General features: G+C 40.5%; 1 protein-coding gene across 1 annotated transcript in view; it reads right to left on the reverse strand.

Annotated features, from left to right (window-relative positions):
• Window positions 1-24,035, reverse strand: part of inpp5d (inositol polyphosphate-5-phosphatase D) — a 55,360-nt gene that overhangs the window by 13,291 nt on the left and 18,034 nt on the right. The window contains exons 4-23 of the mRNA XM_034039241.3: window positions 23,560-23,725; window positions 23,254-23,394; window positions 17,714-17,804; window positions 16,510-16,590; window positions 15,399-15,476; window positions 14,632-14,755; window positions 14,149-14,255; window positions 13,107-13,209; window positions 12,402-12,598; window positions 11,635-11,752; window positions 10,697-10,793; window positions 10,214-10,352; window positions 9,366-9,474; window positions 8,322-8,410; window positions 7,400-7,481; window positions 5,228-5,317; window positions 4,225-4,338; window positions 3,264-3,343; window positions 1,855-1,942; window positions 1,159-1,305 (exon numbers count right to left, since the gene is read on the reverse strand). Of these exons, the coding sequence (XP_033895132.2) occupies window positions 1,159-1,305; window positions 1,855-1,942; window positions 3,264-3,343; window positions 4,225-4,338; window positions 5,228-5,317; window positions 7,400-7,481; window positions 8,322-8,410; window positions 9,366-9,474; window positions 10,214-10,352; window positions 10,697-10,793; window positions 11,635-11,752; window positions 12,402-12,598; window positions 13,107-13,209; window positions 14,149-14,255; window positions 14,632-14,755; window positions 15,399-15,476; window positions 16,510-16,590; window positions 17,714-17,804; window positions 23,254-23,394; window positions 23,560-23,725 (2,241 nt within the window). The remainder of the gene's footprint in view (window positions 1-1,158; window positions 1,306-1,854; window positions 1,943-3,263; window positions 3,344-4,224; window positions 4,339-5,227; window positions 5,318-7,399; window positions 7,482-8,321; window positions 8,411-9,365; window positions 9,475-10,213; window positions 10,353-10,696; window positions 10,794-11,634; window positions 11,753-12,401; window positions 12,599-13,106; window positions 13,210-14,148; window positions 14,256-14,631; window positions 14,756-15,398; window positions 15,477-16,509; window positions 16,591-17,713; window positions 17,805-23,253; window positions 23,395-23,559; window positions 23,726-24,035) is intronic.

Here is a 24,035-nt window from a genome sequence, read left to right on the forward strand (position 1 = left end):
ACCGTACAGTTTCTCCTCCTGCCTCACTGCTTTTACTGTACGGTTTCTCCTCCTGCCTCACTGCTCTTACCGTACAGTTTCTCCTCCTGCCTCACTGCTTTTACCGTACAGTTTCTCCTCCTGCCTCACTGCTCTTACCGTACGGTTTCTCTCTGTGCCTCACTGCTCTTGGCGTACGGTTTCTCCTCCTGCCTCACTGCTCTTACCGTACGGTTTCTCCTCCTGCCTCACTGCTCTTACCATAAGGTTTCTCCTCCTGCCTCACTGCTCTTATCGTACGGTTTCTCTCTGTGCCTCACTGCTCTTACCGTACAGTTTCTCCTCCTGCCTCACTGCTCTTACCGTACGGTTTCTCTCTGTGCCTCACTGCTCTTGGCGTACGGTTTCTCCTCCTGCCTCACTGCTCTTACCGTACGGTTTCTCCTCCTGCCTCACTGCTCTTACCGTACGGTTTCTCCTCCTGCCTCACTGCTCTTACCGTACGGTTTCTCCTCCTGCCTCACTGCTCTTACCGTACAGTTTCTCCTCCTGCCTCACTGCTCTTATCGTACGGTTTCTCTCTGTGCCTCACTGCTCTTACCGTACGGTTTCTCCTCCTGCCTCACTGCTTTTACCGTACGGTTTCTCCTCCTGCCTCACTGCTCTTACGGTACGGTTTCTCCTCCTGCCTCACTGCTCTTACCGTACGGTTTCTCCTCCTGCCTCACTGCTCTTACCGTACAGTTTCTCCTCCTGCCTCACTGCTCTTATCGTACGGTTTCTCTCTGTGCCTCACTGCTCTTACCGTACGGTTTCTCCTCCTGCCTCACTGCTTTTACCGTACGGTTTCTCCTCCTGCCTCACTGCTCTTACGGTACGGTTTCTCCTCCTGCCTCACTGCTCTTACCGTACGGTTTCTCCTCCTGCCTCACTGCTCTTACCATAAGGTTTCTCCTCCTGCCTCACTGCTCTTATCGTACGGTTTCTCTCTGTGCCTCACTGCTCTTGGCGTACGGTTTCTCCTCCTGCCTCACTGCTCTTACCGTACGGTTTCTCCTCCTGCCTCACTGCTCTTACCGTACGGTTTCTCCTCCTGCCTCACTGCTCTTATCGTACGGTTTCTCTCTGTGCCTCACTGCTCTTACCGTACGGTTTCTCCTCCTGCCTCACTGCTCTTACCGTAGAGCTTCTCTCTCTGCTTGCCCTTGGAGGTGCGCAGCTGGATGGTCCCGTTGAAGTCCCCGGTATGTTCCCCATGGTGGGTCAGGGGGATGGAGAAATCAGTGGTGCAGAATTCAGCAGTCCTGAGTGCCACACAGCCTTCGCCTGTAGAGGGCATCAGAGAGAAAGAGTCAGTGATATATGTCTTGTTAGTCACCACTGCAGCTGTGGAACAACTTCAAAATCTGTTGGCTATTTTTGAATATGGGATGATTACATATTCAGAGATACCAGTATATTTAATAAACATTGAGAGTGTGGTGGCATAGCAAAGTTTAATAAAGCAAAGTGAAACTGCAAAGCCCAGAGAGGTATGGTAAAGCATATTTAAGAGCATAGCAAACTTTTTTTTTTTTTATTCAGTAAGTACATAGTATGAGAATGCATGGGAAAACCGCAAAATTAAGTGCAAATTTACTGTGGTAAACTGTGACACGGTTTTCTAATATAAATCATTTTGGAGAGGCAATGATTCACAGTTGAACTGTCCGAGTGCCGGTGATGCAGACAACAAATGTTCCATTCTCCCAGCACAACCAACCTGCACAGGCAGTCAGTACATGTTTGATTCACTGTATGCTTGTCAATGTTATAAACATATGGAAACATCATGTTCACCACAGAACTAGACCCCGTGTGACATCGTTCCCCTACCGTAGGACTCATCGCAGTCAGTGGACTTCACGCTGATCAGGATGTGCTGGTCCAGCAAGTACTCTGGGTCAGAAATGATTGGAGTCAGCTGGAAAAAAATAAAAGAAGGTTTTTTATGTCATATTGTAGTGTCTATCTCTCTGAAGCCCATCTTACATTATGAGCAAGTATATTCTCAGTTTTTACCCATTTTTACTGAAAAATACCAGGATTTTGCAAAAACTACAGGTCAGTATTTACTGATTTTGTACCCAAAATTTGGTGCAAGCTTGTGAAAATACTGATTTACACCAAGAAAATCCATGACTTTCCATTTGGTAGATACATTTATGTAAATAACTCCTATTTTTTGGAAGAGGTAAAACGCCTGTTAATTTTACAAAACAAGAACCAGACACAAGTAATGTAACCCTAGTTCTTAAGAACACACACAGTGTTTGTTTCTGATTTTGTAACATCAAGATGATTTTTTTCTCCTTTTAAAAAATAGGAGTTAATTAAAGTGGAGGAATCACTTTGAAAATATGACCTAACACATCTTATTTAGGAAACATGCATTTTAATTTTAAATCCTAGTATCTGCTGGGACACTAGACTAAATAAATCTCTGTTTGCAAGCCAGGCTTTTAGACAGCACTTCCTAGGTCATTTCACCTGGAGACGCCTTCTTTCTTTTCAGAAACCAACCAGATGCTTCCCCTAAAGATTGACATGCTTTGCAGCCAGTAAGGTGCCTGACCCTGAAGACACTGTAGGGGTGAAATGACCAAGGAAATAAAGCAGCTACAGACTTCCCAAAGCAAGGCAAGGAAAATGAGAGCTCTCTTTAAATCTACGGTATTACCAGAAATCGTGTTTTAATACATGTTTGCTATAAAATATATTTCTTCCAAGACCGCACATTGCAGATAAAAGTGCATGACAGGTATGATGTATGGAATATTTTTTTAATTACAATTACTTCAAATGAAGTGGAAGTGGACAAAACAGCTCCTACTCCTTTGTTACCATAATTTTAGTAATTAATTAATTATACAGATTTTTTAAATCGTTAAAAAAAATTATACTACAGCTGGAGTATGGTGAAGAAAGATTGTGTTGAGTGAAAAAGACTACAAGAACTTTGTAGTATTCCTTTTCCATATGGAAAGCAATGAGTTACGTCACTCTGCACTCGTAATGCATGCTTTCTAGATGCAGGGACATAGCTAATCCATACCTGTCTTTCACATCTAGTCACTGGTATTTATGATTTTTGATTTGAATGATTACCAGTTGAAAGTGAATTGAAAGCCAAACTCACATATTTACCTGCGTAACTCTTAGCTAAATGTCCAAAGTTAACCAGCTAAGAAGCATGGTGGTGGTGTCTGTGCATCATATTTAAAGACAGTCATCTCAGTCATTACCTCCGAGGGTGCTCCGAATCGCACCTTTAGTGACCCCTCCTGATGTTCCTTGTTCTCCCCCTCGGTGCTCTTTACAAAATCTGAAAGACAAAACTTCCCATGAAGATTCAGGCAGGCCAGCCAGCACACTTACAGGGCTGTCCTTTCAGACAAAGTGGTGGAGTTCAGTGGAGTTCACCCTTTCTGTTCTGTTCTTTATGAATCGCTTTGCCGTGCTATTTCAGATGTATGTAATAGCTTTGATCTAAATCAGGTCTTTAAAAAACAACAACTACCAGGGATCTAGTTAATCCATCCCGTTCACTTCCACTGGCAGCAAAGCGATATCAGCCCAGATTGAGCTGGGACTCTGATGGTATGATCTCTGTACACACTGAGAGAATTTGTTCTGCTCTGCTTGCTGTGGTTGAGGAAGGTAGAGAGTACAACCACAGCTATGTTGCTAAGCAGATGTGGTGCTTGATCTCTGTAATCCTCTGAATTCAGCTGTTAAATATAGGCTTAAACATACTAAAAACAAGGCAATGTTTGGACATCATGTTTTTATAATATAGCAAAGTACAATTAAGTCATTGAAGTTCGCATCCTGGCAGTGCGAAGTTTCTGGTCTTCTCTGTGGATACACACAGGGAGTACCCATTGGCTCTGATGCTCCTGTGGGATAGGGAGGCAAAATCAGGAGGGATTGAGTCATTTCACCGTGCTACAGCACACCCTACTGATCAGGAGCTTGGTGAGTTCAGGCGACACCTGCAAGGCTGGCCTTTGTCCTCCAGCTGACATCCGCTCTTGAGTTCCTGGGTGTAAAAGCGGATCCGAGGACACCCACTGACATTCAGTTGTTCTGAACTGTTGTGGGTAATTGTTGTGCTCAGGGTGGGGACGTGTTAAATCTGGGGGAAAATCAGGGCTAAAAATCACAACAACATAATTGCTGAAGAAAACCAGCGGATATTCTTACTCTCCAAACAGCTAGAGTGGAATTCAATGAAGAATCTGGTCTTGGACTTAGTCTTGAGAATCGCTACGCAATTCATAAACTTGATCCCACCCGGAGCGTCTGTGTTGTCGGGATCTGAAAGGCAGAATCAGACAGTGAAACACTAAACTGCATGGTTTACTGACACAGCTACTGGCTGTTATCCCATTCTGCTACAGCTAGTTTTGTTCTTACTGTTGAACACATTTGGAGGACCAGTTATTTGTTAAGTTTGCCCTATGCATAGTGATCTGGTCAGTTTCATGCCACAGATGATTCATTCGGCAGGAGTAAATTAATAATACAAAGAATCAAGCCATGTCACAAGGATGGCTGTAATGGTGACGTCAGACCCGGAACAGAAACACACAGAGTGGTGAGTGAATTGTGAATTGCGCTGTTGCGTCGGTTTATTGCAAAATAAAAGATTGAACAAAACAGAACAAACACTGACTGAACAAACAAAACGGCACGGTGGCCAAAACAGACAGACAACAAACAATAACAAGTAGTATGCTGGTTGCAAAGTAGCATAAGTAGCAATTGTTATTTTAATTCTTTTTAGTTTTTACTCTTCTCTCCACACCCGTTCTCCACTCCCGAACACACAACATTCAGTTAGTGAAACTGACTCTTTTTATGCAGCTGTACCGAGACTCGATTGCTAATGAATCATTCAATTGGAATCTTGGTACATCTGCACGTGAACTAATTGTGCTCCCTGTGCTTCCATCCTAATACCCACTTTAATCTGCACATGGAGTGATTGTGCAATCCCCGTTTCTAAATACAATTATACATTTTACATCAACTGTGCTACATAACCCACACTCCGTGAACCAATACATACACACAGCATACAACATATAACACAAAATACACACAGGGACAGGGCACCCTGCCACAAGCCATCACAGAATATTTAAATAACAATTAAACAAATGAATAAATATCACATTTGTAAAAAAAAAAAAAAAACCCTGACCATTTTTGGAGACAAACTGTGACGTAACCCCAACCTCAAATGTAGCAAAGACTGGGCAGTGATCGCTGGTCATGATGTCAGAGGTACATCCTGCAGAAAACATATACAACAGCATTATTAAACCAGAGAGCAGCTTTAGTATTTTTACATTTCCCTTACTATGCAATGGTGTTTTAAATCAGTGATTTTGTACTGTCGCTCCAATATTGTATCATTATTTGGATAGGCATTGAGCTTGTCTGGGGGATCCCTAAGTGCCAGGAACAATGTTGGGCAGTTACACATTACATGTAATACGATGACCATTTTCAGTAACTTGTACAGTTAACGCATAACACATAGCAAAAAAAAACAGAAAGCGCTTCAACAGTGCAAGTCAAATCTGACACATCAGAGGAATGCGCTTTTCATATCATCTTGCTAGAAAATAGAGCCAGAGGAGGGAATATTTCACACTGCTGCCTGTACAAACCGAAACTCTCTGTAAACTGCAAACTGTGCCTGAGAAGTAACTATTCATAACTGTAACTAGTTACAATTTGGTTTAAGTAACTTGTAACTGTAATGATTACACCGTGTAACAATTTTTTTTTTTTTTTTGTTCCTGGGTAGTAAGTGTTATTTCCTAATTGCTTATGCCTCAAAAGTATAGAAAATGGCTATTATTCCCCACAAACTTTGCTTTTGTGACCAGGACAGTGATATTTTGAAATTTACCTATTTTCCAGAACATTCCAGATAGATTCAGTGCTGAGTAAACTTGGAGTAACTTCTAGAACTTTCTAGAACTTTCCAGTAATATAAATAGTAGTATAAATACAGGGGCCTTAAGCCCACCAGTTCAGTTTAGTTCCAGCTGCCTAAGTGGATACATATCTGCATTTTTCTGAGATGGCATCAAGGTCATAGGAGACTTCAAAATGGTGGCATTCCTGATGGGTCTCCAAGGCGGTTTTACCAAGTTTCCCTGCTATCTTTGCCTTTGGGACAGCAGGGACACCAAGGCGCACTACCACAGGCGGGACTGGCCACAGCGGACGAGTTCTCTGTGGGGAGGAACAACGTCAAGTGGGAGCCACTGGTGGACCCCCGGAAGGTGCTGATGCCACCACTGCACATCAAATTGGGCCTTATGAAACAATTTGTCAGAGCTCTAGATAAGGAGTCGGCAGCCTTCAAGTACCTTCAAGACTTCTTCCCTAAGCTGTCTGAGGCAAAGATCAAAGCCGGTGTCTTCGTCGGACCACAGATAAAGAAGATCCTGGAGTGCAATGAATTCCCCAAGAAGCTCACTAGTAAGGAGAAAGCGGCTTGGAACAGCTTTGTCGCAGTGGTTCGGGGCTTCCTGGGCAATCACAAGGCCGAAAACTATGTGGAGCTGGTTGAGACTCTGGTGAAGAACTACGGCACAATGGGCTGTAGGATGTCCCTCAAAGTCCATATCCTTGATGCTCATCTTGATAAATTCAAGGAGAACATGGGAGCGTACTTGGAGGAGCAAGGCGAGCGCTTCCACCAGGATATACTGGACTTTGAACGCCGCTACCAAGGACAATATAACGAGAACATGATGGGAGACTACATTTGGGGGCTGATTCGTGAAAGTGATTTACAGTATAATCGTAAATCTCGAAAAACTACTCACTTCTAAATCTTTTGTAGTCATTTTTGTATTACTTTAGCATAAATGCATGTTAATTTGGATTCATATGTTGTTTTTTTCTGACTTTATATGAACGAAAAGACACAAATTCGCCCGTTTTCTCTTTGGAAATAGGTAAATTTCAAAATATCACTGTCCTGGTCACAAAAGCAAAGTTTGTGAGGAATAATAGACATTTTCTATACTTTTGAGGCATAAGCAATTAGGAAATAACACTTACTACCCAGGAACAAAAATTGTGTTACATAGTGTTACTTTTTTAAATGAACTCCCCCAACAGTGGCCAAGACTTCCTCACTCCATTCAAATCATGTGACAACGTGACCTTTCAACTCTTGCAGCCCCACCTACTCTACATAGACAGAGAGAGCGGGTAGAGCTCAAGATTGGAGCAATACAACCAGTCAGTGATTGAAAATACCAGTGATTGTGAGAGAAAAAAAAAAAAAACATTAAAATGGCATTTGAAGCTACTTATTATGTGTGATATACTGTAGTTATATACTAACCGTAAGACTGACAAACCACATGCACCATGGGATAGGACTTCCAGAGCACCCGGTCACACCAAGAAGGAAGGTTGTACTTTGTCTGCAGGGGAACAATTAAAACAATTTGTTTGTGTGTTTGCCATGTTCCTCACTATCCAGGGTATCTCCAGTACACATTGGAATGCACGTGGCACAATGCATTACACATCTATTCAATTTCATTATTTCCCTCTCCACCGTGCCTACAGATGTCTGTCATATTTATTTGTTTGGTCATATTCATGAAATGTATATCTTTATAAAATGGCAGGTATCCTGTACTCCTTTCTTACTGAAGTCCCGGTACATTGGTCTGTCTTTGACAATTTCTTCAAATAAATTGGAATTGGGGATTGATTTTAAAAAGGAATTGGAATTGAAAAACGGGAATTGGCCCCAGCCCTGCTTTTGTGCTTGTGTTTTATTAATGACCTATAAGGCATAGTCTGGCTCCTGCCAATTTGTCAAAGCTTCTCATTCTATATGTCCCAAGTCATGCCCTCCAGTCTCAAGATCATGGTTTATCAGCGGAGCATTAGACTCTCTCCCCAGGGAATGCATGCTTTTCAAACTAGGCACTCTGGAATTCCAAAACGTATTAGGTCTCAAATTCTGTTCAATCCTTTAGAATAAACTTGACTTATTTTATAGTTTTGCCTTTTGTTTAGGCCTGTGTATTTGAATGTTATTGCGTAGGGTTATTGTGATTTGGCCTTTGGAGTTGTTTTGGCCTGCGTTTAATAACAGTAGTTTTGTGCTTTTTACGTATATCGCTTTGAGGTGTCTCGAGACAAACAGTGCTTTAAAAGTTGTTGTTGTTGTTGTTGTTGCTTGGGGAGTGTGTGGTAGTTGGTAAGGGCCCAGCCTCTTCACTTATTCATGTACAATGTTAGGCACTCACCCCAGTGGCCTTGGCCTTGGTATAGACATATCTTTCATGAGTATGTCGCTCATAGCGATATGTGGGAGCAAATGTGATGTCTTCTTCCTCTAAATGAGACCAGAAATAAGGGAGAAAATAAGTTTTCTTAACACAGAATATGTCCACCACATTTATAGCTGGATTTAACCAAAACATTTAAGAATTAATTTGAATTAATTTGAATCATCATTCCTTTTCCATGATCTAAAGGAAATAAAACTGTACTGTAGCAACGGGACAGTATTCTTCCACGTAGATTTTTTACCATTGATCATTTTAGGTTTCAATATTTCTGGCATTAACTAACACTTTCCTGGAGCCCAACATTATACACAATGACTTGGTTGATGTCCAAAATAGGTGTTTATGAAGTAGTTCAGTCTTAGGGAAAGAATACTGGACTAAAGTCAAAACTCATTCACTGTATACTGTATGTTACCCCTAATTTGATAAATTGCCTATTTTGCAAAAGCTGTACATTTGAATACTTGTACCAACTAGACTAAAAGTAGAGTGTTGGTTTATAAAGCAGAATATTGTGTCTCAAAATCCTAAAAACCTCCCCACCTGCATAATGTATTACTGCAAAAATGATGGTGTTTGACTACATTGAAAAGAAGAGTAAGAATACTGAATATGTTTCAGTAACTGTAGTCTTCGTAACACACGACACCTGAAATATAGCATTTTTTGGCCATGGGCCCCCTTATAAAAGTGTACTGTAATAGAACACAGAATGATGGTCCACTGCATCTCTATAGATTTCAGCAGTCCCTTCTGAGAGCTTTCAATGTTTTCATGACCTTACAATCCATGACAAGAGATCACCAATACAGTGTTGCAGAACCCAAAGCAGATCCTAGCTTTCTCTATCAGTATCAGCAGACTGACAACTCTAGCAATAAAATAGACAGAGCATTACTAATGACCCTCTAATACAATGACACAGAGACACAAGAAGAAATATACAAAGAGCAGTGCATTTTATGAAATCAAATGGCTTGTGTTGATGCATTGTCTCACCAAAGTAGAGGAAGACCTTCCTGTCAGCCCTCTCTATGGTGAGCTGGTCCTTGCACAGAAGGTCCTGGTGCTGCTGCTGTTTGATCGTTGTCACGATGTTCTCAGCTTCCTGCACAGGCAAAGCACATGCTTTATTCAACCTCATATGAGCCATTACTAAAGCCTCTTTCACATTGGCATGCTCTACCTGGGTCAGAACATACTCGGGTCAGGAACCGGTGTCATGCGGGTCTGGTACAGGATTTCACACTGCTTTTGATAAAGCAGGGTTGACCTGGATGACAGACGCAAGTAAACAATATGCGTATCAATGCCCCGGAAGCAGTTTGTTACTGACGCTTCTATCCAAGCTTCTCTGGATTGAACCACCAGCCCAAATGTTGATTAGAGCAAATGTTTCTTCATTCTTGCTGCAATCTGGCTCATGCTGTGTCTCAATCAATAAGAATATAGCTAAACAGAATAAACAGAAAAGTTCCTTGTAGAAGTGAAACTTTCATGCAGGTGTGGCAGTATTGCGTCAGCTCACAAATGGCCGTCATGCATTTTGCCTCACTCAGCCCCGGTCAAAGCACATTGACCCACATCCTGAGGTGGGTCGTTGGAACCCAGGTCAACCCGGGTATGACCCAGGTACATGGTTTCACACCAGAACCCGGGTCCGGAACCGAGTAGGAGTGCCAGTGTGAAAGGGGATTTAGCTGTATTTCTTTTTCAGACACAATGGCTGAATACTGGGATCAAGCTGCAGAGTTGAGGGTTTAGAGGGTGTTGGGTATTTCCAATGGCAGCCCGGGAATCAGTGTTGTGGGAAAGGAAAGGGCTGGTTGTCAGACACAGATTCTTACCGTGGAGGGCATTTCAATGCGATAGTTCAGATCTCCCAGCCAGAAGAGGTGAGTGAATCGATGGGTGATGTCAAAAGGATTCAGCTTCTTATCGCCGAGGTTTAGGAAGCGCAGAATACTCATGTAGTTCTGGTTTCGTCTGAAGGACAAGGCAGAGAAAAACATGACTGTTAAAATGTTTGTGTAATTTTGTTGTATAGTATTTAGAAGTTTACTGGATTTACATTGGAGAACACATCACCAAGGTAACAATAAAGACAAGACACAAAAAATAGTAATTTTGAATAAAGGCCTGGTCACACAAGCTTTTGTTGATGGCAACCAGAGGATGACCATGGTCATCAACATGCTAGTGATACAATGTAGCAGCTTCCTTCCTTCGCTTTGACATGGCAAGAAACACAGAATACAATATAAGGTGAAACAAAAGGAAGACATTTTTTGTTTGTTTTTTAAAACACTGACAAGATCCCTTGTGCTTACCTGATCTTCTTCTCACTGCCAGAGGTCAGGTGACTGTTAACAAATCCAAACGAGGTCCCATTGAACATGAAGGATACGCCCACTGCCCCTTTGTTACCTGAAAAACAAATGCAGAATCTTAATCAGTTGGCTATTTTGGTTGTCATATTATCGAAATGTTTGGCTTGGCACCCTGCTGGCCAGCTGAAACCTTGCAATGTGCTTCTTATTGCATGTTTTGCTATAATGTATGATGGGGTGTATGACAATTTGGCAAGCTATTAACGTGCATCAGATTAGCATTACAACATTCAGGAGGTTATCATAACAGGAGTGTCGTCACAATCGTGTTTGGTAACACTCTTCCTCTTTTGAGATGAGCTAAAAACACTGAGGTCAAAATAAAGCACGGGGTCTTCATGCTTAATGGCACTATAATATTAACACAGGAATATCTCCTTCAGTTCTGGACTGCCTAGGATATAGTGATGAACTATCTCAATTTGAACCAAAGTTCTGATATGATCTGTGATCAAGACTTGCAGTAGTGTGTGCTGTGTTCTCTGCTGACTCACTCCAAAATGACCAGATCTACTTGAGCAGACACAGTCGTCGGGTTGTTAACTAGTTACAGAAACGAGTTACTTGTAATCATTACAGTAAAGTATAAAAATGTAATATTGATAAGTAATCAGATTACTTTTCAGCGCCAAAAGTAACAAATTATTTTTAGTTACTTTGGTTGGAAATCGTGCAGCATTTGCATTTGGCAGAAGCCCCTGTGTGCAAATAACTTTTCCTTAAGTATTTGAATCATTTTTTTCTACCTTATTAAAGATACTGGAAAATCATTGTAAAACTCTAGTTTCATGCTGTTTGTATTATTATTATTAGTATCAGTATTAGTATTATTATTATCATCATCACCACACAGGACATTGCAGTGGATCCTGACTTACCGAGTGCATTGGCGATGCCCGTCTTCACACTGCTCTGGCACACATGGCTGATTCGGTTCTCATGTTCAGGTCTTGCCAGGACAGCAATGCGGATATTCCAGAGGGTATGGATAGCTATCTATACATGACAGAGACAGAGTGTCTGTTATAACAGGAGGGATGGTGCTTGAGGGATAAACAATTTGTAGTGCAGCATCGTTTTATTAAAGAGCGAGTATCTATGACATTTTTATCGTTTGTTTTAACTTCCCTTATAATTCTATTGAGTTGTACTGATTTTTCTGCCAGACCTTCTCCTGCACTTCCTCATTCCGATTATGGCTACAGTAGCGTCCCTTAAGTTTGACCCCTCACTGAACTCACTTTGTTTCTTTAATCGGTGCCTCTGCAATTTGTACTGCAGGTTTATACTTAGATTCGTAATTTAATTTTCCATGATCATAACACTATGTTCATAAAAGCACATTTACTGTGCAATCCGAATCTGATTGGTTTGGGTCTTTACAGCGAAGTCATTGAGGGGTCAAGGGATACTACAGGCAGCCCTGGCAGTTCAGCACCTATCAAGAACTAGGGGTGTGACGGTACACAAATGTCATGGTGCGTATCACGATACATGTCATGGTCCTGGTGGGATACTTGTATGATGCATGATCATCGATGCACGATGAAAAGATACACACCTACAAAGGAGGAAGTTAAAAAAGTTAAAGGGAAGTAAAAATAAAAATGGCATTTGGAGCTCTTTAAGGTGCAGATTTTCTCACCGGTTTGAAGGGGATGTTGGTGATATTCTTTAGAGTGCTTTTTAAAATATCCATCCACTCCCTCTCTCCCAGCTGGTCCTCCTGTGTTCCAATCACGTAGATGTCGTGCGGGATATAGTCAGCAGTGTCGTCACGGGTCTTCCCTTGTCCCTTTGACAGGAACCACGAATTAATTTGAGAAGGAGGGTTGGCGTTTCCTGTCGAGGAACACAAGTCAAATCAGACCAGTTTGCTGGATTGCCTGGTACTCCTAATTAAGTAATAAATAGCAATCATACAAAATATATACTTACAGGTGATCTTTTGTGTCATATTGAGTTGGCATAACATTGTAACTGTACTAGAGTTTCTTCATATCTACTCTTATTGGGTTTTGAAAACAGAGGATTGGACTGGAGGGTAAAGGTTTAGCATTAATCTTGCATGTCACTTACCTGTGTGACAATGACATCCACGAATTACTTAACTTGGGAGATATACAGCATGAAGGAAACTGCCTGTGATAAGATTTCCCTCTGCTCACTTAACAGCTCTTTGAAGAAATAAAATATTCTAAAACGAATCAGTTTCATTAGAAATGACCTTGTTCTCTGTCTTTAAAAGATATTTGATAAAGGTCCCTCCAGATTCTAGTTCAAAGGGTCTCTTCTGTATTTGAAACCCTGCTTTCCTTAGTGACAGTGCGAGCAGGTTAGATGCGCTCACCCATATTCCAGGTGCCTATGAAGATGGTGATCATATCAGGCTCTGATTTGTCTGAATGTTTGTTTTTCATCTGCTGAAGGAGCTGGCAGAACCCTTCCCGCTTCTGAAATACCAGACATGTGCCGCACAATGTTACATACAGTACAGTGATTTAAGCAATTACACATGCAGCCCTTCCACAGCAAACAAAAGGGAGCCATTCTAACATGTTGTGGTCTGATTAAGAATACATTGGATCAACTGAGTAGACCTCTGTAAGACAAGCCACAAAACAACATATCCAGCTTTGTCCATGTCTCCAGAATATACAAAATCTCTAATAGGCTTTTAAAAGGCCCACCTATTTAAAGTGATTGTAGCTAACCAAACAATTCCGTTATCCACACAGGTCTCAATGTGCAGTTTAGAAAGAAAGACATTGAAGAGGTGGGGCACTCTCCAGGTGAAATAACCAAGCAAGTGCAACTCTATCTGAAAGCACTGATATCAAACGCAGGTTTCTTTAACCATGTGTAGTACCAGATACCATGTTTTAAAATAAAAACGTGTGTTTACAATAACTCCAATTGTAAACATTTATAATGAATGGAGGCGCACATCTGGTAACGTTTAAGATACAATCTATCTAAGTGCATATTACTACTGGGGAGATTTTGGTAATTACTCTATATTTACATAGTAGTTGGTAAATACATGGGTACTTACACATGATTACAATGCTATCATGCATAGTTACAATGTACTTAATGTGTCAATCTTTTTGTACAATATATGTAAGTACACAATTATATAGCGTTAGGGATAGGGATATATCGTGCAAAAAAAGTACACATTAAGCACATTGTAACTATGCATAATAACATTGTAATTATGGGTAAGTACACTTGTATTTACTAAGTAATTACTATGTAAATACTCAGTAGTTAGAGACACTTAATGTAACGTGTTACCTTCTTTAATATCCATAGCGGCTATGGATATTAACCATGTTGTTGATTTTGCTTTTTAATTTTAGCAATTGAATTAGAATATGAGAATTCACCTTGGAATCTGCAAAGATATAATCCTTTTTCTGTGTTTTCTCCTTTTCTGTTTCCACTGTAATCATCAGCTTATTGGGGACCTTCTGGGACTTAATCAGCTGCAAGACTGAACATACCAGCACAACAGAGTAAAAAATACTTACTTTAACAAGCTGATCCAAAATATGTTACCTCCTAAGGTGCCAATCATGATGAGTTCTCAACATGCATATATTGTTAAAAAAAGGCTTGAAAAGTGTGTAACCGACAAAGAAATAAATGTGTTATCTTTTACAATACACAGGGTGGCTGGCTTCATTATAATTCCCTTTTTTTCATATAGATTGTTAATTAAGTGTATTGGTATTTTAATTTAAAACCTGCAAGTTTTACTACAATAACAGAAGAAAACTATTTTAAATAGTTTCATAACGCCTTATAAAGTCTGCTTGAACTTCATTCAGGACAGCAATTGAAAAGAGGCAGTATTTACTACAACATACTTTTATTGTGCGTGTAGAATTTGTCCTCCGGCCCATCTTTGGATTTTTTGACAATGACTTTCCCAGTCTCCACGTCAACCTTCAGCTGTAATTTTCCTGTAAGCCCCAGTGAATCCACTTTCACCTGCAACAACAGAACAGAGGGTTCCATTTCATAGACCTGCTACTAGAGCAGCTCTGCTAAGTTACCACTAGGAGGCTCCACTGGGGGGGATTAGTACAAGAGTTGTACCCGCTCGTCCCAGTGCCTGTCATCAGTCCTCTCTCAGACCCACAGTGCCCCCCGCTGGTATACCTTGTAAACACACTAACAAATATTTACAAAACTAGAACTGAATTATATCTAAAGCATCAAAAGTGGTTTGTTTCTCATTTTATAACACTAATAGTTAAAAAAATAGATACCCCCTGCTGGGATGACATTGGAATGACAAAACTGCCAAATACAAGTACACTATGATTCTATCCCTTCGGCTTACAATTTTTGTAATTTAATTTAACGTTTAAAACTATTTATTTGAACTCTATGGGGTACAAAAACATACCAAGAACAAAACACATGTGCATTCTAGAGTATAGAAGAGGTTAGGGAACTTAACAGTAGAACATACACATAGTGACCAGAGGAGGGCTAACTCCTTATATACCATATACATAGTGACCAGAGGAGGGCTAACTCCTTATATACTCTATTACACAGTGATGCTGATCGTAATATTATTGACATATTGTTAATCGTAATACTGGAGTTCAGGCTGATACATTACCTCGAAGGTGACTGGAGGAATCATTGAATTTCGATGGCCTCCATCATAGCCAACAGACTCAAATACAGCACTCCTTGTCTACAAACAAGAGCAGCATTGTGAGAACGGCATTGAGCAGTAGGGTGGAGAGCACTTCTATCAGAGACAGTGTCAGTGCTGCAGTCAGGGGCATTGAGCAGAGTGGAGAGCACTTCTATCAGAGACAGTGTCAGTGCTGCAGTCAGGGGCATTGAGCAGAGTGGAGAGCACTTCTGTCAGAGACAGTGTCAGTGCTGCAGTCAGGGGCATTGAGCAGAGTGGAGAGCACTTCTATCAGAGACAGTGTCAGTGCTGCAGTCAGGGGCATTGAGCAGAGTGGAGAGCACTTCTGTCAGAGACAGTGTCAGTGCTGCAGTCAGGGGCATTGAGCAGAGTGGAGAGCACTTCTATCAGAGACAGTGTCAGTGCTGCAGTTAGGGACATTGAGCAGAGTGGAGAGCACTTCTATCAGAGACAGTGTCAGTGCTGCAGTCAGGGCTTGAGAGCATTAGCTTTCATCTCTGCATTGCACGGTTAGTTAAGAATGTCTGAAGATGTTACGCAATTGGACTCTTATTTCAGTTTTCTTATTAGCATTTTGCTGTCCCTTTAGAGAGTTATAGGGTTCTGTATGAGACAGCATGGTAGAATCCTATATAATGATAATATGGTATTTATTATACAGTATATTATATATTATGATATATTATTTTCTTATATTATTAGCAGGCTAGAATCCTGTAGAATACTGTGATATTTTGTAAAAATTGTAAGTCACCCTGGATAAGGGCATCTGCTAAGAAATAAATAATAATAATAATTATATGCACCATACTGGTTTACAGATATACTCCAATATTGTACCTAAAAATAAAGGTATACATCACTATTAGAACACTTTTAAAAACTCATTGCTGGACTGCACCATCAGATTTATATGGATTTTAAGTCAAGATGGGTCCCAGAATAGACAGGTTCCAGATTGTAGAGGGAATCACACCATTAATTTCAATAGGGTGGGAACACAAAAATCTGAGGTTACCAGTTCTGTGTATGCATTATTTAAAATCCTGAAGGTTTTTTTCAGAATTACCTTGTCTTCTATAGCCAGTAGCAAGCTGTGCAACTCCCCCACCTTGGAACAGATGGAACCCAGGCTTGCATCAGTAGAAATCTGCAACCAATAGCAAAACGCAGCAGTGTCAATTACTGTTTGTTGATTGAAAAGGCAGGGACATTTCAACTTCATATATAATGCCCTGCCTCATTTTATCAGAAGGATTTCTCCATAGCCTACCAATGTTACATTACAGTAGTGCTGCACAACACTACAGCACCCAAATGTTATTTTGTGAGGGACAAAACACTGTAGCACAGTACAGACAGTCCTTGGTTACATATCTGTCTAGGAGCCTGGGAGCTCCAGCAGTAGACCTCTGTCTCAAACTGCATTGATGGAAATTGGCAAGGTGTGGGAGACTGAAATAACCAACCTTCTGAAAACATATTTTCAAAGCGTTTACTCCAGTTTGTAATTAGCTCCTTATTTAAATAAAAAGATAATTTTTTTTTTTTTTTTTTTTTTGACAAAACTAGAACCAAAAAACAAAGTTATATAATTCAAAGTTGCTTAAGCATCAGAAGTTGTTTGTTTCTCATTTTGTAATACTAATACCTTTTTAAAAATAACGCCACCTTTTGGAATTGCATAACCAGATGCAAGCCAGTTATTTCATCACATTAAAGTCATGGATGGCCTTGAAGAAACACTTCAGAAAGTACTAATTAATTAAAGTAATACACAAGTGTAAAGCCCCGTCCATCTCCAATGGAAAAATAAAGACTTCAAGGCTAATAAAATATGAAATCCCTATCTGAGTATTTTCTGAGTGTCAGAAATGCATTTGAAATGCCCTTTCCATTTAACCCCACCCATTCCCACAATAATCCAGCATGAGTTATGGTTCCTCTGCACAAAACTATTTTTTACACAAATACTTACCTGAAGTAATTGATGTAATTAAAAAGTGATTTTATCTTTATCTTGTGTAAATAGCTGCATACTTTGCCACTTCGAAATACTGCACAATTTGACTGATAGTCAGTAATTATATATCCATATACTGTATAGCAACAGAAAATTACTCGTAAGTCTAAGGTGTCTCCAGCCTGTTGTACAGGGTGTTATACAATGCAAACATTAGCACTGTTTTGTTTATCTATTTGTCAAAATCTAATGTAGATGATTGTTCTAGCTGAGGTTTTAAGCCTGGACAGGTTAATAAAACATGTCCTACCTGGTTTTTAAGTCGTCCTCCCCCAGGAGAGAGCTGCTGATCCATCACTTTCTGGAGGCACTCCAGTGTGGGCATCGTGCGGGAAATCTCACTACAATACAACACATTGATCAGCTGTGAAGCTACAGGAGATCTCACTACAACACAACACATTGATCAGCTGTGAAGCTACAGGCGATCTCACTACAACACAACACATTGATCAGCTGTGAAGCTACAGGAGAGCTCACTACAACACAACACATTGATCAGCTGTGAAGCTACAGGAGATCTCACTACAACACAACACATTAATCAGCTGTGAAGCTACAGGAGATCTCACTACAACACATTGATAAGCTGTGAAGCTACAGGAGATCTCACTACAACACAACACATTGATCAGCTGTGAAGCTACAGGAGACCTCACTACAACACAACACATTGATCAGCTGTGAAGCTACAGGAGATCTCACTACAACACAACACATTGATCAGCTGTGAAGCTACAGGAGATCTCAATACAACACAACACATTGATCAGCTGTGAAGCTACAGGAGATCTCACTACAACACATTGATAAGCTGTGAAGCTACAGGAGATCTCACTACAACACATTGATCAGCTGTGAAGCTACAGGAGATCTCACTACAACACATTGATCAGCTGTGAAGCTACAGGAGATCTCACTACAACACATTGATAAGCTGTGAAGCTACAGGAGATCTCACTACAACACAACACATTGATCAGCTGTGAAGCTACAGGAGATCTCCCTACAACACAACACATTGATCAGCTTTGAAGCTACAGGAGATCTCACTACAACACATTGATAAGCTGTGAAGCTACAGGAGATCTCACTACAACACATTGATCAGCTGTGAAACTACAGGAGATCTCACTACAACACAACACATTGATAAGCTGTGAAGCTACAGGAGACCTCACTACAACACAACACATTGATCAGCTGTGAAGCTACAGGAGATCTCACTACAACACAACACATTGATCAGCTGTGAAGCTACAGGAGATCTCACTACAACACAACACATTGATCAGCTGTGAAGCTACAGGAGATCTCACTACAACACAACACATTGATAAGCTGTGAAGCTACAGGAGATCTCACTACAACACAACACATTGATCAGCTGTGAAGCTACAGGAGATCTCACTACAACACAACACATTGATAAGCTGTGAAGATACAGGAGATCTCACTACAACACAACACATTGATCAGCTGTGAAGCTACAGGAGATCTCACTACAACACAACACATTGATAAGCTGTGAAGATACAGGAGATCTCACTACAACACAACACATTGATAAGTTGTGAAGCTACAGGAGATCTCACTACAACACAACACATTGATAAGCTGTGAAGCTACAGGAGATCTCACTACAACACATTGATAAGATGTGAAGCTACAGGAGATCTCACTACAACACATTGATCAGCTGTGAAGCTACAGGAGATCTCACTACAACACATTGATAAGCTGTGAAGCTACAGGCGATCTCACTACAACACAACACATTGATCAGCTGTGAAGCTACAGGCGATCTCACTACAACACATTGATCAGCTGTGAAGCTACAGGAGATCTCACTACAACACATTGATAAGCTGTGAAGCTACAGGAGATCTCACTACAACACATTGATCAGCTGTGAAGCTACAGGAGATCTCACTACAACACATTGATAAGCTGTGAAGCTACAGGAGATCTCACTACAACACAACACATTGATCAGCTGTGAAGCTACAGGAGATCTCACTACAACACAACACATTGATCAGCTGTGAAGCTACAGGAGATCTCACTACAACACATTGATAAGCTGTGAAGCTACAGGAGATCTCACTACAACACAACACATTGATCAGCTGTGAAGCTACAGGAGATCTCACTACAACACATTGATCAGCTGTGAAGCTACAGGAGATCTCACTACAACACAACACATTGATAAGCTGTGAAGCTACAGGAGATCTCACTACAACACATTGATCAGCTGTGAAACTACAGGAGATCTCACTACAACACATTGATAAGCTGTGAAGCTACAGGAGATCTCACTACAACACAACACATTGATCAGCTGTGAAGCTACAGGCGATCTCACTACAACACATTGATCAGCTGTGAAGCTACAGGAGATCTCACTAGAACACATTGATCAGCTTTGAAGCTACAGGAAATCTCACTACAACACATTGATCAGCTGTGAAGCTACAGGAGATCTCACTACAACACATTGATAAGCTGTGAAGCTACAGGAGATCTCACTAGAACACAACACCTTGATAAGCTGTGAAGCTACAGGAGATCTCACTACAACACATTGATCAGCTGTGAAGCTACAGGAAATCTCACTACAACACATTGATCAGCTGTGAAGCTACAGGAGATCTCACTAGAACACAACACCTTGATAAGCTGTGAAGCTACAGGAGATCTCACTACAACACATTGATAAGCTGTGAAGCTACAGGCGATCTCACTACAACACAACACATTGATCAGCTGTGAAGCTACAGGAGATCTCACTACAACACATTGATAAGCTGTGAAGCTACAGGAGATCTCACTACAACACATTGATCAGCTGTGAAGCTACAGGAGATCTCACTACAACACATTGATAAGCTGTGAAGCTACAGGAGATCTCACTACAACACAACACATTGATCAGCTGTGAAGCTACAGGAGATCTCACTACAACACAACACATTGATCAGCTGTGAAGCTACAGGAGATCTCACTACAACACAACACATTGATCAGCTGTGAAGCTACAGGAGATCTCACTACAACACAACACATTGATAAGCTGTGAAGCTACAGGAGATCTCACTACAACACAACACATTGATAAGCTGTGAAGCTACAGGAGATCTCACTACAACACAACACATTGATCAGCTGTGAAGCTACAGGAGATCTCACTACAACACAACACATTGATCAGCTGTGAAGCTACAGGAGATCTCACTACAACACATTGATCAGCTGTGAAGCTACAGGCGATCTCACTACAACACAACACACTGTGAAGCTACAGTATCTATTAGGCAACTATGGCCTGCTGTTTATAAAAATATTATTTAGCATATCTTTCTCTGATTTATCATATTCTGATGTATATATACACATTTTCTTTCTGATTTATATCAGTAGTACCACATGGTTTACAAATCCTATAAATATTGTATTCTGTAAGGTCTAATTTTACAGTGTATTGAATATTAATTATGCAAGACTTCTGTGGGGTGGCTAGAGGTTTGATTTGCAGACTTACTGACTTTACAATGAGAATCATTCAACAAGTTAAGCTGATTTAGCTAAATAGTTTCTGATTTACAAAAGACGTGTACATCTAATATTAATTATATGATACATAAAACAAACTTCCAAATCTGAGAAAAAACAGAGAAAGACTTGTTAAATAATATTTTTTTACAAAATGCCCCATAAGTAGCTTGATTTAGCAACACATTTTAAACACCGTATTGCTAAGTGATATCTTCACCTAGGCATGGCTACAGTGTTGGTCTTAAGAACCAGGGATATGTGACTGATGAATGGCAGGCTTGTATGTGGGACTATTTCAGAAAAGAGTTGAAGAGAAAGCAAAAAGGCAACATCTATTAGAAATCCAATGTCAAGGCTTAAATGTGGTTATCAATGTTACTTTCCTAACTCACCATGATGTACAGTAATACATTTTTATAAACATATTGAATTTACACTTATGCTCAACCTTGGGGGCGATTATACTCAAAGACATGGGCTTTGTCTATTTAGTCTGGAACAAAGAAGAATCAGGGGACATGACTGAAGTCTTAAAAGGAACCAATACTTTAATCACAGTAGAGAAACCAGGACTGGAAATTAAATAGAGATAGACTTAGGACAGAGCGTGTGGATTGGGCTACCTAGTTATAGATTACCTTTAAGACCCAACTTGACAACGTTTTGAAATCTATCAGCTATTCCACTCGTTCATACATTTTCATATGTTCTTATATGAAAGCAAAGGGGTTCAGAAAAATATAAGCCTGCTTATTTGAGCCATTATGCAATATTTATTTACTGCAGCCCTATTGCAGAAGCAGACTGTGAATGGGAGCCTTGTTAGGGTTGTTTATTCAGACAGCATGATAACAGTATTTGGAATATCAATGAAAGTGGGAGAGACATTCCACTTGTGCTCCCATAACAATAATACTCTTTCTGTATGTCTTGCAGTAAAAAGAAACGGCTAAATCTTTCACATGCCCTTACACTTCCCCTACCCCAGCCCTTGAAATTGGCTTTTGGCTACAACTGAAGCAGTCAAATAGGAAGTGTGATTTTTCCTAATGTGATATTCTGACTTCCTCTTTCCACTCAGCTTTAATTACCAGTTTCAAAAAGGCCACTTTCAGTTGTACAAATCCTTTGTTTTTTGATCTGGTAGTCATTTAGTTTAAAGTTATTCTCTACTGTAAGTGCCTCCTAGCTTGCTTCAGTAATGCACTAACAATCTATTCCACTAACTATCACTGTTCAGTGTTCATTTTCAAAGGGTTTCCTCCATTCTATAATGAACAAAATGACATGCAAAACATATTGAGAGTGATTAAAAGAACTCCAATTATAGAACTTAGTTGTTTGGTTTTGGTTTTGTAAAATTATCAGGTGTTTTACTTCTTTAAAAAAAGTTAATTATAACTAAAGGATGCATCAAGTGTAGTTGGAGACAACCATTTCCCACACTCGTATTTTATCCAAGAAGGATTTCTACCTCCCCACACACTTTAGTTATTGCCTATAGTGATTGTATCTGCCAAGATAATTCAAGACATCTTATGTTTCATACCTTCATTTGCTTCAGAGGTCTCGCAAGTGCAGATTTGAAAGAAACACATGTTACAGCAAATATCTTTTGATCTTTTAAAATACATTAAAATAAAACAGCTGGAAAGCCTAACTGAAACTAATTGTGTGATTGATTGATTAATTGACTGATGGTTAAAGCTGTATATAAGCACCTGAGCAGGTTTGTTACAAAGCTGATACAACATGTTGTCAGCTGTTTCACCCAGGTCGTTTTCCACCGCTTTGTCTTACTGTGTGATGAAACCTTAATAACACTACTGACAGCTGTGTAAAGACAAATGTGTGTTCAACTTCATCCATCTTCGCTTGTTTGCATATATTCAATCAATCCCACAATCCAGTGTGACCTGCCACTGCCGCACTATGAGCTTTACTACTACTTCCTGGTTCAGCTATAACTGACAAAATTAAACTCAAACGCAGACAGACATCTTTAACTACACCTCGCCCAGACCGTTCAGCTCAGCTATGCTGTGGAAAGGCAGTGGAAACAAGGCTGGGTAAGACAAGAGAGAAGATGTTCATGCCCTCGACCTTATGAGAAATCCACACATGTGTCTGTATCCCACAAGCTTTGAGGTCCAGTGTTTAGAGAGTTGACAGAGCCCCTATTTGTTATCCAGCCCACAAACTCCCACACTGCCTGCTGTGCTCAACAGTTACCTGTTCAAGTTCTTGCAGAGTCCCATGATCAGTTTTTTCAGCAGTGGCAGGTTAAAGTTGCCACTCAGTACTTGCTCAGCATCAGTGTTAATGTTAACCCAGAAGTACTCCTGGATGGACTTAAGATGCTCCTCTGATAGGCTGAAAGGATAGAAAATGGAACAGTGTGTACAAGTAATTGGGCTTTGAGAATCTAGTTTTATGGCAGTTGTTTTTAACCACAAAGTTGGCGTGAAAACCCTTTTCAAACAGGCTCTCCTGTGGTGTTGCCCACTGCCTATTTTGTTCATGTTATGATGTACTTACTTGCTGGTGTCAAAGTTCTGTAGTCTCTGCAGGAAAGTGTCCGAAAGGGATGATCGCACAATCTCTGTGCCTTTCGCAGCTTCGCTGGAAACCTCTCTCCCTTCAGTGACTGAAATAGCCGTGGTAAAGTTCCGAGGTGGGAGTTGAGGAGGGATGTTTATTGGCTCTGAGGAACACAACCAAGACATTGAAGAGGTGGTGTGGTATTAGTGTTTACAGACTAGCATTTTCCAATCGACTGCTGAGAGAGGGCATCAATCCACATTCCATAATCACACCACATATCTAACCAATGGTCAACAAACATACAAGTCTAACATGGGAGAAAAATCAGTCGAGGTGATATCTTACAGTCTCATTCAAATCGTATTTATCTTACCTCCCTAGGTTAATGATGCACATTTTCCTATTCTATCTTGGCACACCGCTCACGCTATGGGTTTGTGTAAACTTATGTACAGCCCCTAATGAGTCCT

The sequence above is a fragment of the Acipenser ruthenus genome, chromosome 17 (assembly GCF_902713425.1).
Source record: "Acipenser ruthenus chromosome 17, fAciRut3.2 maternal haplotype, whole genome shotgun sequence".
Taxonomy (NCBI): domain Eukaryota; kingdom Metazoa; phylum Chordata; class Actinopteri; order Acipenseriformes; family Acipenseridae; genus Acipenser; species Acipenser ruthenus.